Raw genomic sequence first — 19,908 nt, 5'->3', positions numbered from 1 at the left:
TGCTTCTCATTACCTTCCCAGCAATCCTCATGCTCCCCGCACCTGGGAGACCAGCTCATCCCAGGAACACCCTGGCCCCTTTCTTCTGGGAGCTGCGTCTGAGACTTTATTCTCTTTCTGCGTTAGGCTGCCTTGTGCACAAGTCCCCTCTCTGCTGCAGAGCTTGATGGCTCAGTGTGCAGCCCGCTGGGCATGGGGCAAAAACGAACCTCGTTCCCTAACGTTAATCCTCAACTCACCTGCAGTTGCCCTGGTAAGTGGGGTTCTGTGCGCTGGCCTAGAGGCTCTAGAACCTTTGTGTAATTTTGGTATCTGGGAACTTATGTTTTGGATTTCAAACCTTTTACAAATAAATGTAACTTGCAGGACTTGGGGGAAGGGCTTTTACAAATAAATGTAACTTGCAGGACTTGGGAGAAGGGCTGTTGAGCTACCTGATTGACTGAATATGACCCAAATCTAGAACAGAGCTTAAGGTGTCCAGGGCTGGATCAGGAGAAGGGGGTGATTTTCCCTGGGTAGGAACACTCCAAATAGTTTAAAACATACATGTGGGTCTGTTTGATGCCCCAACTGTCCTCACTCTATTTCTTTGCAGCTCATTTATTCTAAATCTGTGCTTCCTATGTAAGCTGTCACTTCTAAATAACATCAAAACCTCTCAGAGGTCCCTCTTTAATGTCTAGACTTGTCATAAAACTTCTGCATCCTGCCTCTCAATACCAGGTCCCAGCCAAGTCCTAGGTCCTTTCACCTTTGAGTTTAATTTAGAGCATGTTTATGAAAGTGAAATATTAAAGAACCGAAGCAGACCTGTAACTTTGAAAATTTAAGACAAGTTGAAGGTAAACCTCTCTATCCCCTGTGAACTTCTGGATAATATGCTGAAGGACAAAGGAGGGTAAGGAGGTGGTGTCTTTTTGGGGGGAGGGGGCCTTAAAAAAGGGAGGGGACACGTCTCTGGTGGCTCAGTGGACTAAGAATCTGCCTGCCAATGCAGGGGACACAGGTTCTATCCCTGGTCTAGGAAGATTCCACAACTACTGAACCTGTGCTCGAGGGCTTGTGAGTCACAACTGCTAAAGCCCCGCAGCCCTAGAGCCCATGTTCCCCACAAGAGAAGTCATAGCAGTGAGAAGTCTGAGCACCACAACTAGGGAAAATCCGTGCACAACAAAGACCCAGCGCAGCCAAAAATAAAAATTATGATTTAAAAAAGGGGAGGGGGGATTTTCCTGGTGGTTCAGTGGTTAGGACTCCATGCTTTCGCTGCTGAGGGCCAAGGTTCAATCCCTGATTGGGGAACTAAGATCCCACAAGCGGCGGCATATCACACCCCGCCACCACCACCAAAAAAAGAAAAGAATGGTATTACTGAGGCCAATCTTCCCTTACTTTTGTGACATCCACTGTCAGTTTCCCTCCAGGCACGCTCCGTTGGCTGAGCATCCTTCAGGGGTCCTACTATTGGAAAGATCAGTGATTTGCCTATTACATTAGCAAATACATTAGGGATGAACTCCTAACAAGGAAAGCACTGGGCTGATGGGGCATATTAATTAAAGTGGAAACACTTTTTCCACACTGTTGATAAGAGATGGAAACCCACCACCCCACCTGTACTCTGGGTATAGGGTGAGTGGAAGGAAGAGAGTAACAGCAAATGTTAATTCAAATGGAATTCAACAAACGTAGTTCACAGAGTTCTATTCACAGCTGGTGCTGATAATGAGATTATTGCTCTTGTTGGTTAGCTGCTAAGTCATGTTCAACTCTTTTGCAACACCATGGACTGTAGCCCTCCAGGCTCCTATGTCCACGGGATTTCCCAGGCAAAAATATGGGAGTGGGTTGCCATTGCCTTCTCCAGGGGATCTTCCCAACCCAGGGATTGAACCCAGGTCTCCTGCATTGGCAGGAGGATTCTTTACCACTGAGCCACCTGGGAAGTGTGGAATGAGGAGCTGATAAATCAGCTCACCCAGTTACCTTTTTTTTTTTTCATTTTTTCCTGTGAAAACTAGTTTCCCCCTTATCAACATCTACATTTTGCATTGTCAGGTACTTGTATACTTATAATTTTGATTTTTTTTTCTTACACAGAGAACGTGTGTGAATTTCCAAAGTCTATCTTAAATGCAAACTTAGCATACTCTTACATATTTTAAGTGTATAGTTTTGCATATATAAGCCAATTCAAATAGTGGTATATAATTCCTCTTCCTAACTCAGAGAAAATACCAGTACCGGATTGTAGAGCCTCCCAAGGCATCTTCTGCCTCATGGAAATTTAGCCCACTCAAATATCACATGCATTCTAAATTTAAACATCATCAGATTTGTATAACATTTCACTTTCCTGTGTATTTGTGACAATGTTGTAAGACACTGCTACATTTCAGGGGTCATTTTGCTCTACTTGCAACAGTTTTGTCAGGAGGCTTGAATTCGTTTGGAGGAATGCTTCCTAGTTTGATTTCAGAAAAGTTGTCATCCAGTACTGAGCAGCCAAAGGATACAGGATATTTGGGGACCAGAAGGATGCTTAGTGAGCTGCCTCCTGACTCTCTGGGGATGCACCTCACTGCCACCCTGAGTCTAGCCGTTCGTAAAACTCGGAGACTCTGGGTATGATGAGTTCAAGGTGTTTTTTCGTTAGCCTCAGCTGTTGAGCTGTATTTTAACTCATTATTCACTCAGGGGATTTTTGCAGAAATTAATGCCTGTGGCTGGTGAATTTTTATGTAAGTGAATAATGAAATGTCTCTGGTCAATGTTCAGGTAACAAAAGACGTCCTATAATACGTTGTCTCTGGTCGATAATATGTTGAAAGTTAGCTCCGAACTGCTACTCAAGAAGTGTGGCTTAGGCTTCCCTGGTGGTCCACTGGTTAATAATCCACCTCGCAATGCAGGATTCACTGGTTCGAACCCTGGTCTGGAAGATTTCACGTGCCATGGGGCAAGTAAGCCCCTGCATAACAGTTACTGAGCCCAAACACCCTGGCGCCCATGCTCCGTAACAAGAGAAGCCACTGCAAAAAGAAGCCCACACACTGCAACTGGAGACTAGCCCCCAATTGCTACAACTGGAGAAAGCCCACATGCAGCAACAAAGACCCACCACAACAAATAACTTTTTTTTTTAAGTGTGATTCAACTCTGAGGAATGTCATTGCTTTTTTTTTTCTTTTCTTTTTTCTTTTCCGTTGCCTTTTTTAAAAACTGCAGTGATCACAAGTCATTTCCAATCTAGGATAACTGCAAACTCTTAGCAACCTAAAGAGTTTGGAAGGAAGCTCAGTGGTGTAGTTTTTTTAGATGTTTTTATTAGTGTGCCTAAGATCATGGCATCTGGTCCCATCACTTTATGGCAAATAGATGAGGAAAAAGTGGAAGCAGGGACAGGTTTTATTTTCTCAAGTTCCAAAATTACTGCTGACAGTGACTGCAGCCATGAAATTAAAAGACGCTTGCTCCTTGGAAGGAAAGTCATGACAAACCTAGACTATGTATTAAAAAGCAGAGACGTCACTTTGCTGATGAAAGTCCTTATAGTCAAAGCTATGGTTTTTCCAGTAGTCATGTACAGATCTGAGAGTTAGACCGTAAGGAAGTCTGAGCACCAATGAATTGATGCTTTTGAATTGTGGTGTTGGAGAAGACTCTTGAGAGTCTCTTGGACAGCAAGGAGATCAAACCAGCCAATTCTAAAGGAAATCAACCCTGAATACTCACTGGAAGGACTGATGCTGAAGCTCCAATACTTTGGCCACCTGATGCGAAGAGCTGACTCATTGGAAAAGACCCTGATGCTCAGAGAGATTAAAGGCAAGAGGAGAAGGGGATGACAGAGGATGAAATGATTGGATAGCAGCACCGACTCAGTGAACATGAATTTGAGCAAACTCCAGGAGATAGTTAAGGATAGGGAAGCCTGGAATGCTGCAGTCCATGGGGTTGCAAAGAGCTGGATATGACTTAGTGAATGAACAACAGCAAATTAGTGTGCCCGACTTTATTCCTAACTGTTCTAGCAAATCACAGTACATATTGTTTAATTTCACATTCTTACACCGTGACGGGAACTTTTAATGAAAAAAAAAAAGCACCAAAAAAAAATAAGCATCTACCACAAGTAGTAGAATAGTTATATAACAAGAAAACTTACCCTGGAAACACTTGCATAACAACTAAAGGGCAATTAGTAGTGCATTTGCTCATATAATCCTAGGACATTTTTAAAATAAAATTGTTCTTCCAGATGACTGTACCTTTTAAACAGGATTTGCTTATGTTTTATTCATATTTATGAACAATATAGCACCTTATCCCATAATGTGTGTCATTCTGGCAGTTTTAGATAGTTTAGTCAGATATTTTAAATAAAAATTAATGTCCACTTAACGTCAGTAGTAATAGATACTCCGTTCAGTTCTGAAATATTTTTCTAAAGCTCTCTGAAAATGTTTGTCCTGGTCTGTAATGTTTAAGATCAATAGAGTGAACATGCAGAATTCTATCATTTTTTATTATGTGCTAGGTCTTAGGTATTTCCAGTGCAATTAAAGCCTCTGTAGGAGCTGTCCATGGTTTTCTGTTTTATAAGTGCAGAGTAACCTTTTCATACTGTCCATAGGGTTCTCCAGGCAAGAATACTGGAGTGGGTTCCATTTCCTTCTCCAGTTTTTTACAGGTTTTTCCAGTAGTCTTGTATGGATGTGAGAGTTCGACCATAAAGAAGGCTGAGCACCAAAGAATTGATGCTTCAAACTGTGGTACTGGAGAAGCATCCCTTGGACAACAAAGAGATCAAACCAGTCAATACTAAAGGAAATCAACCCCAAATATTCATTGGAAGGACTGATCCTGAAACTGAAGCTCCAATACTTTGGCCCCCTGATACAAAGAGCAGACTCATTGGAAAAGACCCTGATGCTGGGAAAGGTTGAAGGCAAAGGAGAAGGGAGTGACAGAGGATGAGATGGTTAGATAGCATCACTGACTCAGTGAACATGAATTTGAGCAAACTCCAGGAGATAGTGAAGGGCAGATCCGCCTGGCGTGGTGCAGTCCACAGGGTGGCAAAGAGTCGGACATGACTTAGCAACTGAACAACAAGGTCTCAAGACAGTAGTTTTCAAATGTCTTGGTTTCAAGGACAATTTCACACTCAAAGATGAGTGAGAACTCAAAGAGAGGTGTTTATATCAGTTACATCTACTAATATTTATGTTATTAGAAGTGGAGAAATGTTAAAATATGTATCCATTTTAAAATAATAAATCCATTTTGTGTTAATAGATGAGATTTTTGTTGAAAAATGGTTTATTTTCCAAAACCAAAAGGTGAAAACAGTAACATTGTCTTACATTTAAGAAAAATCTCTTTGGTGTCTAGAATAATAGAAAAGCAGATGAGTTTTAATATCTGCTTTGAATTCAGTCTGTTGTGGTGTGTTATCTTGGCTGAAGTATATGAAGAAAATTGTCTCACATGGAAATGTGGTTGGAAAAGAAAAGAATATTTTTCACAAAATTTTGAGCATTGTTTAACATGACACTAAACTCCACAAGTGATTTATGGGGACTCTGAAGCTGTTATCAACATTCTTCTCACACTCACACATTGTTGCACATTGACTTGTATCTCACACTTAGGATTTAAATTATGAAGAATTCACCTGCAATGCAGGAGACACAGGAGACATGGTTTCAATCCCTGGGTCAGGAAGATCCCCTGGAGAAGGAAATGGCAACCCACTCTAGTATTCTTGCCTGAAAAATTTCGTGGACAGAGGAGCCTGGCGAACTACAGTCTATGGGGTTGCAAAGAGTTGGACACAACTAAGCAACTGAACTCTATGATTGTAATATGATGCATCAGTCATTTGGAAAATGTTGGCTCACTGGATTACACAGATCTTTTAAGCACCAACATATTTCATTATGTAATCCCCCAAAAACCTCCTTCATTCATATAACCACTAATGTCACAATACTTAAAAATCTTTGAGGGTTAGAAAACTGAAAAGCTTACAGTGGGAAAGACAAGTTTTCCATTATTCTAATTTTCACTTGAAAGGTTGACTTTTGTTACTGGCAGAAATAATTTCAGTTGAAGTATTTTTCCTTGAAGTGGAAACCTCTTTTGGTCTTTGAGAAAATATCCGCCAAATCCGTAAGCCTGATTAGCTATGGTTAGTCTCTCAGTCATATCCCATAAAATAAACTGTTAGTTGGACTTGTAACCCATGGACTTTTTTTTTTCACTGTGCCACATGCAGGATTTAGGTTTCCCAATAAGAGATCAAACTCTTATTTGCAAACTGTGCCCCCGCTTTTCATGTACTTCCAATGTCACCATCAAAACATTCAAAGACATGTTAAGAGCCAAGATACAATAAAAGTAGTGGTTTTTATGGCTTCCTCAAGGGCATTTTTAGTGAAAATAGCATTTTTAAATTTTAGGGGTTGTTTTGTTTTGTTTTTTACTGTAGTGCACTCTATTGAACACAATGGCTGATAGAATAGATTTGCCCCACTGGATTTATACTAAAGGGCCAGCAGTTTTGCTCACTAAGGCTTTTTTGCACCTTCAAAGCAAATGTCAACACTGAAAATGGAAAATAACATCTCAGTGTTATTAGGAAAATAGTTTGAGCTGAAATTTCTTGGGCACCACCAGGGATTTGCAGGCCACACTTTGAGTCACTGTCCTAAACAGTTACAGAGTCATAGGTCACTGGATATGTGAGGGACCCCAAATAGAATCACAGCTTTAGAAGAGATTTTAGATCATTCAGCAAAAGGATCTCCGTGTTGTCCCACATTTTCAAATAGTACAGTGTTCTCCAAACTATAAATATGTAATACCTCCTCCATTTTACAATACTATAGATGAGTATTTGCAATCAGCTATTTTTCACCCAATGCATTCTACCCTATATATAAGTCAAATTTAATCTCATCACTTTTGATTCTGTTTTCAGTAGAGATGGAGGTTGGCTAGACAACTTTCCATAAGACCTGTTTGTAAAAGCATGTGAAGTGGGTTCTCCCTGCCTTCTGCATGTGTTTAATCATAATCATTACAGGTTTGCTTTGACAACCACTTTTATCCCCTTTTTGACCAACACGTCTTCCACGTGACCCTTTTTTAGGTGCACCTGTCGTTCTTTACTCTAGCCCTTTTATCGTTAGTTTTGCTAACCTGGACTTCCCTGATGGCTCAGATGGTAAAGTGTCTGCCACAGTGCGGGAGACCTGGGTTCAATCCCTGGGTTGAAAAGATCCCCTGGAGAAGGAAATGGGAACCCACTCCAGTATTCTTGCCTGGAAAATCCCATGGCCAGAGGAGCCTCATAGGCTACAGTCCATGGGGTTGCAAAGAGTAGGACATGACTGAGCGACTTCAGTTACTTTCTTTGCTAACCTGAAAATGTATCACACACCTTCCCCCAGCCGACTACCTCCATTCTCTGCCTTGTGAACATCGAGCTTGCAAATGCCCTTCACGTGGAAAGCGTCTGAGCAGTTGCCAGCACATAGTCAGAGTATTTCTATTGACAGCCACGTGTGGGTATAGAATAAAGGGAAGGAGTCGGGTTATGGACTAGAGCAGCCTTGTCTGATAGAACTTTCTGCAGTGACAGACATCTTTCACATCTGAGCTGCCCATGGGGGTAGCCACAAACCACTTCGGACTATTTTGTACTTGAAACATGGCTACTGTGATTGAAGAACTGCATTTTAAATTGTATTCAACTTTAAATAGCCATGTAAGTGCAGTGATACCATATTATATAAATAATACCCTACTTTAAGTATCTCATTTTATTAGTGAATTGAATGTAGTCCTTCTTAACACTGTCTGTCTGTAGGCATTACTTTTGCTCACCAGATGGGTTCTTCTTTATTTCCTGGGCACCCAGGGGAGATCACTGCCCTTGCAGGAAGGCAGGATCATGTGACTACTTTTGGCCAAAATGCTGTGAGCAGGTGACAAAGGTCACTTCCAGGACCAATACTTATTGCTTGTGCATGGCACACCTCATTTGTCCAGCTGTGGTGATGGGAGTGTCCCAGATGATGGAGACTCTGTGATCCTGAGCCTCAAATAACTGTGGAACTGAACCCTCCACCCCACTAAACCCACATGGAATGTACAACATGCATAGGAAATAAATGTTTATGTGTTAAGCCCTGGGAAATGCAGGTTTCCTTATTACTACAGCATAACTTAGACGTTCCAGGCTGATGAGTTCGCATCAGAATCACCTGAGCAAATTTTTAAATCACCACTCCTAGGACCCACCACAGTCTGGGGTCAGGGCCCTTGTGTTTTGATTCAAAAGACCTCTCCAGGCGAGTCTGATGCATGCTCGCCTAATGAAGAACAAGAGCTGAAAGGTGACATCGTTGTCACTTCAGATACTACAGAAATGAGGCTTAGACTGCATGCACATGTATTCAGTTGTGTCTGACTCTTTGCAACCCCATGGACTGTAGCTCATCAGGCTCCTCTGTCCTTGGAATTTTCCAGGCAAGAATACCAGAGTGGGTTTCCATTTCCTTCTCCAGTCAGGTAAATTGTGCAAGGTTGTTTGGCCACTGAGTGATGGAGATGGAACTTGAACTGCTCTTGCCCTGGGCAGTGCCTCCTTTTCTCTTATCAGAGATGGGGGTGGTGGAGAGAGCAGAGTGGAGTCTCCTGCCTTCTTAACTGAATCGGTTAATGCTTTTCATCTTATTAACAATACTTTTCCAAATAGCAATTAGCTCCACAGAAGCCCATTTAATCCAAAATATAGTTTCAAGAGTTGCATACACTGTGGAAGAGGCTGAGAGTCTAACTTCTACTTAATACATTTTGTTTCCATAGGCAAATGTATTCCAAGTTTAGCTAATATATCTAAAATGAAAAAAAGTAAGATTTTATTTTTGATGTGGATCTTTTTTTTGATCTTTGTTGAATATTACAACATTGTTTCTGTTTTGTTCTTTGGTTTTTTGGCTGAGAGGCATGTTGGAGCTTAGTTCCCTGACCAGAGATTGAACCCACACCCCCAGATTTGGAAGGCAAAGTCTTCACCACTGGACTGCCAGGGAAGCCCCTAAAATGAAAATTTTTAAATAAAAAAATCTGTTTGTATTGGAGAATCGGTTATGGGTAATAAAAACAGCATCATGTATTGCCCAGTTATTAAAGAATATTCTTAGTAACAACTACTCTACTTATCATATATTGTCTGACTTAAATATCTTTTCTTTTTTAAGTGTTTATTGAATTTGTTACAATATTGCTTTTGTTTTATGTTTTGATTTTTTTGGCTGTGACACATGTGAGATCTTAGTTCCCTGACCAAGGATCGAACCTGCATTGGAAGGTGAAGTCTTAACCACTGGACCACCAGGGATGCCCCCTGCCATAAGTGTCTTTATTTGCCTTTTAAAATGGGGAGACTTGGATGTTAGTTATTTCATTTATTCAGCAAATATTTATCACATATCTGTTATGAACTGGCACTGGGATGTGTGTTAGGTACAGAGAGGTAAACAAACACACAAAAAAAATCTGTCCTCGTGGAATTTACAGTTTAGTGGGAGATGTAAACAGAAAGCAAATACATAGTTAAATATAGAATTACAAATTGTGTCAATTTCCCCAAAATTTGTATCTAAATTTAAGACAATTCTATTTATAACCCTAGCTTTTTTTGTTTTTTCCTTTGATGGAGAAGATTCTGTAGTGTCTTGATCATGTGTCCATGAAGAATAAAAGACCAAGGCTAGCCAAGAGGAGAAGGAGTTGGGTGAGGCTGGGGTGGTGCAGTTTACACTGGATATTAAGTGTGAATCCTTGGAAAGCACTGAGATAGAGTTAGAACCCAAAGTGTTAGTCGCTTCAGTCATATCTGACTCTTTGCGACCCTATGGACTGTAGCCCACCAGGCTCCTCTGTCCGTGGGATTTCCCACGCAGGAATACCGGGGTGCATTGCCATTCCATCCTCCATGGGATCTTCCCGACCCGGGGACCCAACCCAGGTCTCCTGTATTGCAGGCCTATTCTTTGCCACCTGAGCCACCAGGGAAGGACAGGAAAGGGTTGATTGGTGGGGGGTTGGGGGTGGGGATAAAGAATGCCTACAAAAGGGAGGAAGCCCTCAGGCCCTGATGAGACTTGACCCCCGTGGAAGGGAAGCTGCAAGGGCAGACACCAGGCAGTCGTGACCACCGCATCTCAGACAGCCTGAGAGTGGAGAGCTCAGGATGGAGCAAAACTGCCACAGCTGTTGGCATCCCACCCTGGGTAGAAGTGACCAGGCCCTGGAGCTTCTGCCACGCCAGCTCAGTCACTGGCGCTAAGTCCCAAGCAGCTCTCCAGCTCCTCCAGGCTGACCTGCAGGGCTCTCCTGCAGGAGATCTGAGCAGGCATGAGGGGGCCGCCCCAGGCCATGGAGCAGCACCCAGAGTGAGCCACCTCCGTCAGAACAAGATGGTGCCAGGGTCATAACCGGGACAAAGTCCGTGGGACAGAAGGAGCAACAGACGACACTGGTGAGTGAGAATTACTTTACGAAAAACGTTTAACCCAGTGGGAGGAATGGTTTGTCTTATTAACGGTGCTGGTGGTGGTGTAGCCACGCGTTCCAGGAAACAGACTGACTCAGAAGGACAATGCAGATAGTGAAGTGCAGTTTATTACACCGGTAGGCCCAAGGCAGAGTCTCCTCTTAGCCAAGGACCCTGACCAGTTTTTGTGAAAACCTTATATACCATACCTGGAGAAAGAAATGGCAACCCACTCCAGTATTCTTGCCTGGAAAATCCCATGGACAGAAGAGCCTAGTAGGCTACAGTCCATGGGGTCGCAAAGAGTTGGACACAACTGAGTGACTTCACTTTTCACTTTATATACCATAAGTGTATAAAGTTCCCTGAAACTAGTCTGAACAAAGGAAAAGAAAGATATAATCAAAGTTAACATGTGATTCATATGCCTTAAGCCTAGGTAGTTAACAGTGGACAATTATCAATAGGCCTGTGTCATACTGCAATAAGCATAATAGAATTTATGATTTTATTCGGTAACACAGATAATTAGGATATTCTTTTAGACCAGTCTAAGTATGAGCCCTGGGGCTCTTCCACTGGGGGGGTGTGCATGGAGGGGAGGGCGGGGGTATGTGTGCTGGCAGGGGACAGGTCTGGTTTTCCAGTTGGCATGTCGTTTCCATAGATACTGGGCATGTAGCTCAAAGTCCACAGTTGGGCCCAAGATGGAGTTCTGCTTTCGAGATGGGGCCTGTTCTGTCTGTTTCCTCCTTCAGTGTAAAGAGCTACCTTTCTAGAAGATAAAAGTTGGCCTCCAACTTAGCGTAGACAAAAATTCAAGCCAGAAGTACAACGGCTGTAACTGGCATTAACAAAATCTTTAATATAAGAAATGCCACAAAACTTTAATCCAACAGCAAGGGAGACTTTATTGTGCATAGCTGGAAACCCAGAAGCTATCTTTTAAAAAAGACTGTAGAATATTTAAAATCTTTGCCGAGAAAAGAAACCATAAATGAAGTAACTAGACCACGCAAAGATCAGGAAAATCTTTTTTAACTCAGGTAAGGGATTGGCTCATGGTAAGGAACAGCTGTGAAGTAAGGTTGATGTCTATAAGCCAGGAATGAAAATCAGTTGTGTGTTTCATAGCCAAATAACACACCTACACTTTCTATACCAGTTTGGTGGTTCAGATGGTAAAGAATCTGCTTGTAGTGCAGAAGACCTGGGTTTGATCCCTGGGTCAGGAAGATGCCCTGGAGAAGGGAATGGCAACCCACTCCAGAATTCTTGTCTGAAAAATCCCAAGGACAGAGGAGCCTGGCAGGCTACAGTCCATGGGGTCACAAAAAGTCAGACATGACTGAGTAATTAACCCTGAGCTGTAGGACCAATTCTATGACCTGAAAGTCTTGAGCAGTGATCGAGGAGAATCACTCTCCAGTTTCTGATTTCCTTGAATGATTTACAGCTGTGGAAAAAATCTGAGACTCACTGCAGTGAAAGCCAAACCCCCAGCACAGATGTTCCTAGCTGCAGAAATCTTCTATGTTAATGTGGGTGTTTTGCATTGTATCCCTATAGAATATAATGGATGCCCCTGAATGTCTCTTAGACTAATCCCTTAACCCTCTGGCAAAATTGTCATTTACCATGGAACGTATAGTCATTTCCTGGATCAGGGCTGCGGTTCAATGAAAGAGGTTAATCTCCAGGAAATGAAATCCAGAAAGGGAGACTTCAAGTAGATCAGTAAAGGAATTGTTTTCTTTTTTTTGAGGTTTTCTTTGCTTGGCTGTTGTTCAGTTGCTTAGTCATGTCTGACTCTTCGCGACCCCATGGACTGCAGCGCGCTAGACTCCCCTGTCCTTTACCAGCTCCTGGAGTTTGCTCAGATTCCCTTGGCTACAGATTCCAATAATGCAGATGTCTTTGAAGTGACCCATGTTTGGTAGATGCTCAGATGGCCTTGATTGATAGACTTTACAGGGTCTCAATTGCTAAGCCACTCACTGAAGATGCATAAGGAAGATTTACTGAGAGTCACTGAGACAGATACCCAAGGGTCAGAAGTTCTCTGTAGCTCCTTCCCATGTATTTTCCCAAGCCTTTGATAAACATAGCAGCCGTCCCCGGACCCCGTGGACTAGCGCATGATCCATCTCAGGACATAGTGACACCATTATAATCTCAGTTTCTCTGTCTTTACCTCCAAGGACAACGCATCTGTAAATTTACTATTGCTCTATATATCAGAATTACTTTGACTAGCCCTCAGTTTGCTTCTTCAGGTTTCAAGGGATACCCCTTACCTTGGTATGACAACATTTGTTGACTAATTCATGGGTTTCCCGAGTGGCTCGGGAAAGAATCTGCCTGCCAAACAGGAGACATGAGCTTGATCCCTGGGTCAGGAAGGATCCCCTGGAGAAGGAAATGGCAACCCATTCAAGTATTCTTGCCTGGGAAATAATCACGGACTAAGGATCCTGGGGGGCTATAGTCCATGGGGTCACAAAGAATCAGACATGACTGAGCAACTAAACAATTCAGGGTTATTCTCTATCTATATAAATTACACATATACATGAACTCTAAGACCATCAGTATGCATTTTCAATAAATTTGGAAATATTCATGGGACTAAATCATCTTAGTATTACAACCCCTCTGGACATCAGTGTATAACAATCGTTTTCATTAGATTTTTCTCCCTCTGAAATTTGAAAGGGAAATAAATCTTATCCATTATCTGTGACGATTGCAATGACAACAGGAATAGTGATTTAATTCAATATTTATATGAATACATGACTACGCTTGTATCATTCACAAGATTTATGAATAGTACATCCTGTTGAGGCTGGAAGAATGCGAGGCCTAAAGGCACAATTACGTGTTTAATTCTAATTTCTTTCCAGGAGTTTTAATTGACTTTACAAGGAAGTGCCTGGTTTAAATGCGATCTTTTATAAATTGTTGTAAGGCAATGTAGGAGGATGGAAAGAAAACTAGCTCTGGGATTTCTAAAACCTGGAGAATATTGCATAATGCAGGGCCTCAGGGCTTTGAAGTGCTCTGCCATTTAATAGACAATTCAGTTTAGTTGGACAGATCCTGTCACCTCTCTGGACCTTAAGATACCTTCTTTGGAAAGGAAGACTGAGCTAGGGGCTAAGGAAGATGCTGCAAGTACAGCCCTTGCGATGTGGCTAGTATGTGGCAGCTTTTCTTCTCAGTTATTTCCATCCTGGCTCCATCACTAACTGTGTGATACTGAGCTGGTCACAGCCTGCAAAGGCATCTTCTCTTTATTTAGTTAAAAATGTTGCAGCTAAATAGTTAAACTCTAAGTTCCCCTTCAACACTGCATCTTAAATTCTTATATCTGAAATGCATTTTTTTTTTTTACGCCACGTCCATCCTAAAGGCACTCTGTAAGATTCTTTTCTGTTAAGTCTTCCATGACCAACACCCATCCCCACCTTCCCCATCCACATGCCAAGAAGAGTCAATCCCGACTCCTTGCACCCCAAAGTCTCTTGTCTCTTAAGGTTAAGAGATCTTAAGGCCAGAGGTAGTTTCTTTCTCCTCTTTGTCCCAGTTGGAAAAACTCTTAACATGAAATGTCTTCTAATGTAATCATGTCATATTTTATAGACGATATACCTTTATATACACCCTACTCATGTCATGTTTAACTTTTATGCTATTGAAAGAAATGAGGACAGAGGTATAAAAATGCACCTCTGGGTCTTTCTAACCTTATCCTTGAACAATGTACAAATGACTCTTTAACAGTATTTCTCATATAGGTTTGGGCTCCACTAAATTATTTTCACTCCCTGTGCCAGATTCTTTATCTATCAATAGAGTTCTTATTCCTTTGGTGGAGGGCAGGGGTCAGACTTTGAATGTAGCTTCCACTTGACTGGAGACTTTAACATGACCTGACACTTGTCATTGACACCTGGCATTGGAAACTAAACTCTTCTCCCAACCCAAGACTAGGCAAGCCTTTGAATGGAGTGATTGTGGCATCACCTCTGGCATCAACATGGACATCAACCTAAAGAAAGTCACCTGAGAATGCTAATCTGAATATGAGAAGCGATTTGCATTTCTCCAAGGGTCCAGAAAGACATTCAAAGACTTTTGGTTTTGCTTTAATACAATTTCCCTTTGAGCTTGACTTACGCACTACAGATAAAATCTTACATAATTTGATATTTTCCTTCGGGTTGTAACCTGTAGGTGACAGTCAATATTATTGAATAAACAATTCAACACTGGAATATTGCACAACAAGTCTTGTGACATTTTGAGCATGGGTTGTCATTTTTCTGGGGCAATTTGTTATTGAACAAATTAGATTTCCCAAGAACATGGCCATTTCTTCTTCTAAAGTGATAAGACACTTGCTGAACTCGTTTTACCTCTGCAAATCTCCGTACATTATCTTTGTTGTCCTCAAATCTCACAAGTCATTAGGTCTGGGTTTGTCTGAATGAAGAGTTCTCTAAAGTAAACTTGAAAGCTCCAAGGCCCTGGAGCAATATTTCTCCAAGAGACAGTCTGGCTACTTCTGCAGATGTCCAAGGCTTTTACTGGGTGCAATAGTTCTGGGTTCTGAGGCTCGAGTGATAAAAGGGCTCTTAGGGGGATCCTGAGTAGCACTGGCTTTAGGGGGTCACACCTTTTACATCAAGATTCTCATTGCTGTCACTCAGGAAGGACTTTTATTAATAAAAGTCATGGGTGGGGGGGCTACTGAGTAATTCGGTAAATGACAGCTTTTACCCTGAAGCAGACTTATAGACAGGTAAACAGCAACTCACCCTGAGACTGTACCACATAGGGGTGAAATTGACCAGGTGAAGAATCAGATTGCCATCCTCTTTACATCATCAGAGTTTGATCCTACCCTAGTCTATAATCACACACAGCGATAAGGGAGAAGCTCATGTGCTAGACATAGTGGGGCAGTGAAGTGTACCCCATTTTGTCTATTGGGGGAAGAGTCTGGCCTTAGAGGTTGGACCTGGCCCTCACTGATGGCTGCTTGTGGTTTTCCTACCGTCTTTAGAGTCTCATCTGACCGAGGAGGAAACACACAAAAATATGGTGTATGTGAGCCAAGTACATAAAGATGTTCCTGGTTCATTCAGACAGTGCAATTCCAAAAAACCCAGGTGGAGGTGATGATAACTTCAGTCATTTAATAAGGCAAGTTATTGTCTTTGAAATAACTGATCTATAGAAATGGTCAAATTAGACCCTGTCAGATTATTCCTTAGAACACATTTAAAAATGAAGTGCTATGTAAATGAAGTGGAAATCACTTTATAGCAAGAACAATTATTACAAGCTGGCCTATTAAGAACCATCTTCCATGCCTCATGTTGATATCAATTGAGTGGATGGGAATTCAGTCGTGCCTAACTGATCATAAGGAGATATTTGCATGGAGTCATTTTCTTTCTTTGCCATCAGAATTCAAGAATTAAACTACAATAGCAAGCAAGGGGGCAGGGGCATTTTAAAGCAACTCAGACTGGTTGAAAATGTGATTTACTTGAAGAAGTGACCAAGAAAAAGCTTAGGACTTCCCTGATGGCCCAGTAGTTAAGAATCCGAATTTCTAATGAAGTGGGCACGGGTTTGATCCCAGGTTGGGGAATTAAGATCCCGCATGTCGCAGGATGCAGCCAGAAAAAGAAGAAGAAAAAAAATCATTTGTACCCATTGTCAACTGGTCTGAAGCAGATATGAACAGGATAAAAGCAGAAAAAATATAATCAAATGAAAGAGTAAAAGATGTGTTGTTGTTCACTTGCTAAGTCGTGTCCAACTCTTCGCAACCCCACAGACTGTAGCACGCCAGGCTTCCTTGTCCTTTACCGTCTACTAGAGTTTGCTCAAATTCACGTCCATTGAGTTGGTGATGCTATCTAACCATCTCATCCTCTGCCTCCTGCTTCTTGTTTTGCCTCCAATCCTTCCCAGCCTCAGTCTTTTCCAGGGAGTTCACTCTTTGCATCAGGTGGCCAAAGTACTAGAGCTTCAGCTTCAGCATCAGTCCTTCCAATGAATATTCAGGATTGATTTCCTCTAGGATTGACTGGTTTGATCTCCTTGCAGCACAAAAGATAGGTTGATTTGGAATAATTCTAGCTTTTGAATTTTACCTAGACAGGCTTCACTGGTACTACAGCAGCTTTTGATATTTCTCAAAAGCAAAAATCCCCTTTATTTAGCCTTGAGTCCACAGTCAAGAGACACACAGGCAGTAGCCATCTGGCATTCCCTTTCACACCCAGTCCATGGGGCTTCCTCTGGTTTCTGGGACAGAATCCTTAGGAAGCCAATTGGATGGAAAAGCCAAGAAAAGAGCTCCAGAGCCCCCAGAGGGGAAGAAAGGCCTTTGATGTCCCAGGTGGACTTGAACAAAAGACCCAAGTGTGCTCATTGGAGCCCAGGGACAACTGGGGACTTAGTGTGAGGACAAGACATGCATCCTTCACCTGCTGCAGACACACCTTCAGTACTGGTGAAGCAGGAGCGCTGATGCCAGAAATATCAGTACTGCTCCTCTAGCAGAATTTAATTTAAATTTAAAACAATTAAAAAAAATTTTTGTTGTTGGAGTATAATTGCTTTTCAATGTTACGTTAGTTTGTGCTATAGAATGAAGTGAATCGATTTTGGCTCTCTGAGCTGCACCATGGCGGTCGGCAAGAACAAGCGCCTTACGAAAGGAGGCAAAAAGGGAGCCAAGAAGAAAGTGGTTGACCCATTTTCTAAAAAAGATTGGTATGATGTGAAAGCACCAGCTATGTTCAATATAAGGAATATTGGGAAAACATTGGTCACGAGAACTCAAGGAACTAAAATCGCGTCTGATGGCCTCAAAGGTCGTGTTTTTGAAGTGAGTCTTGCTGATCTGCAGAATGATGAAGTAGCATTTAGAAAATTCAAGCTAATTACTGAGGATGTTCAGGGCAAAAACTGCCTGACTAATTTTCATGGTATGGATCTTACCCGTGACAAAATGTGCTCCATGGTCAAAAAATGGCAGACCATGATTGAAGCTCACGTTGATGTCAAGACTACCGATGGTTACTTGCTTCGTCTGTTCTGTGTGGGTTTTACTAAAAAGCGCAACAATCAGATCCGGAAGACCTCTTATGCCCAGCACCAGCAGGTGCGCCAGATCCGTAAGAAGATGATGGAGATCATGACCCGAGAGGTGCAGACAAACGACTTGAAAGAGGTGGTCAATAAATTGATTCCAGATAGCATTGGAAAAGACACAGAAAAGGCTTGCCAATCTATTTATCCACTCCATGATGTCTTCGTTAGAAAAGTAAAAATGCTGAAGAAGCCTAAATTTGAATTGGGAAAACTCATGGAGCTACATGGTGAAGGTAGTAGTTCTGGAAAAGCTACTGGGGACGAGACAGGTGCTAAAGTTGAACGAGCTGATGGATACGAACCACCAGTCCAAGAATCAGTTTAAAATGCAGACTCTTAATGGTGACAAATAGAAGATCTTATTTGTGGTATAAAAAAAAAAAAAGAATGAAGTGAATCAGCTCTATAAATACGTATATCTCCACCCTATGAGCCTCTCTCACCCCTCCAATGATACAGCAATTAAGATTCACTTGTCATGCCAGGCACTGTCATAAATCCTAGAACTATAAAGAGGAAGACCATAGTTTTTGTGCTCCAAGAAGTCATCGCCTACTGGGGAAGGTAAACTTAAAACACAACAAAGGATGGAGTGGATAAAGGATAGCGAACCATAGTTGAAATAAATAAGAATGAAGGGCAGGAGTGATCATGGGATAGGCAGGGAAGGGATTACCAAGGAAGAGGTGCTTAAAGCTGATCTTGAAAGATGAGTAGAAAGGCTTCCAAACACCTGGAAAAAGGAAAATACACGAGACCTTGGCTTCTTTGAAAAAGTCTGCAGAGTCGTATGTTCCTAGAGCATAGGCTTCATTAGGCTTCTCTGGCGGCTCAGTGATAAGGAATCCACCTGCAATGTAGGAGACATGGGTTCAATCCCAGGGTTGGGAAATTCCCCTGAAGGTAATGGCAACCCACTCCAGTATTGTTGCGGGAAATTCCTTGGGCAGAGGAGTCTGGCGGGCCAAAGTCCATGAAGTCACAAAAGAGTCAGACATGACCTAGTGACTAAACAAACAACAAAGCTTCATTGGTCAAGAGGCGACAGAGAGGTGGGACCCAGAACTTGGAAAACCTAGGAAGTTGTACTGAACAATTTAGACTTCTCTTACACGGCTCAGCCAGTAAAGAATCCGCCTGCAATGCAGCAGACCCCAGTTCAATTCCTGGGTTGGGAAAATCCCCTGGAGAAGGGATAGGCTACCCACTCCAGTATTCCTGGGCTTCCCTGGTGGCTCAGCAGGAAAGAATCCACCTGCAGTGCTGGAGACCTGGGGTTGATCCCTTGGAGAAGGGAACAGCTACCCATTCCAGCATTCTGGCCTGGATAATTCCATGGACAGAGGAGCCTGGTGGGCTACAGTCCATGGGGTTGTAAAGAGTCAGACATGACTGAGTGATTTTCACTTTTTTCACTACATGCCCTGAAATGTCATGATTTAAAGAGTTGACCTCAGTGTGGTGTGTGACAGGCAAATTGGAAACAAACAAGACTAGCGTTAGAGAGGCCAGCTGGGAGGCTGTGGATAATGACCCATTTGAGCCTGCGGTCGGGGGGTGGGGGGAGGGACTGAAGGATGAAGGAAGAAAGATGTCTAGGAATTCCATCACTGAATTTCAGGATGTACGGGGCTCCTGCCACCAGGAGTTCTTGTGGATGAATGTACTCATGTGGGTGTGGGGGTGCTGGGAGCCAGTGGGCAGAGCAAGAACTACAAAGGCAACTCAGGAAGCTGACCTGGCTCTCACCCGCCCCACTCCGACCACAGCTGCTTCACACCCTCGCCTCCGCTCAGACTTCAGCCCACCCACCACTTCCCTTTGGTCTCCACGCTATTTCTGCCAAGGTCATCAAAGACCTCCCAGTCACTCATTCTCTGCACATTTGACCCCACTGCAACCTCCCTCCTTGAGATGTTTTGTTTCCTTAGCTACCACATCACCCACTTTTCTTGTTTCTCTTCTGTTTCCCTGGCTGCTTTTCTTACTTGTTTGTAAGTTTTCCTTTTCTCTCTCTAGAGTTTATCCTCAGCCTCTTATTATTATTTTGGGCCACACCACAAGGCATGCAGGGTCCTAGTTTCCCAACCAGGGATCAAACCTGTGCCCACTGCAGTGGAAGCTCAGAGTCTTAACCACTGGACCACCAGGGA

General features: G+C 42.5%; 1 protein-coding gene across 1 annotated transcript; it reads left to right on the top strand.

Moving 5' to 3' along the window:
• Window positions 1–17,261: 17,261 nt before the first annotated feature.
• On the top strand, window positions 17,262–18,126 carry LOC122425815 (40S ribosomal protein S3a-like). The gene has a single exon (XM_043444452.1). The coding sequence runs from the start codon at window positions 17,286–17,288 to the stop codon at window positions 18,078–18,080; it is 795 nt and encodes a 264-aa protein (XP_043300387.1). The 5' UTR covers window positions 17,262–17,285; the 3' UTR covers window positions 18,081–18,126.
• The last annotated feature ends 1,782 nt before the right edge of the window (window positions 18,127–19,908 follow it).

Source organism: Cervus canadensis, chromosome 23, assembly GCF_019320065.1.
Source record: "Cervus canadensis isolate Bull #8, Minnesota chromosome 23, ASM1932006v1, whole genome shotgun sequence".
NCBI lineage: Eukaryota > Metazoa > Chordata > Mammalia > Artiodactyla > Cervidae > Cervus > Cervus canadensis.
The sequence above is the reverse complement of the archived record's forward strand: the minus strand, read 5'-3'. Positions and strand labels throughout refer to the sequence as shown.

Coding starts and splice junctions, on each gene's coding strand:
- LOC122425815 (XM_043444452.1), top strand. CDS start 17,286: ATGGCGGTCGGCAAGAACAAGCGCCTTACGAAAGGAGGCAAAAAGGGA.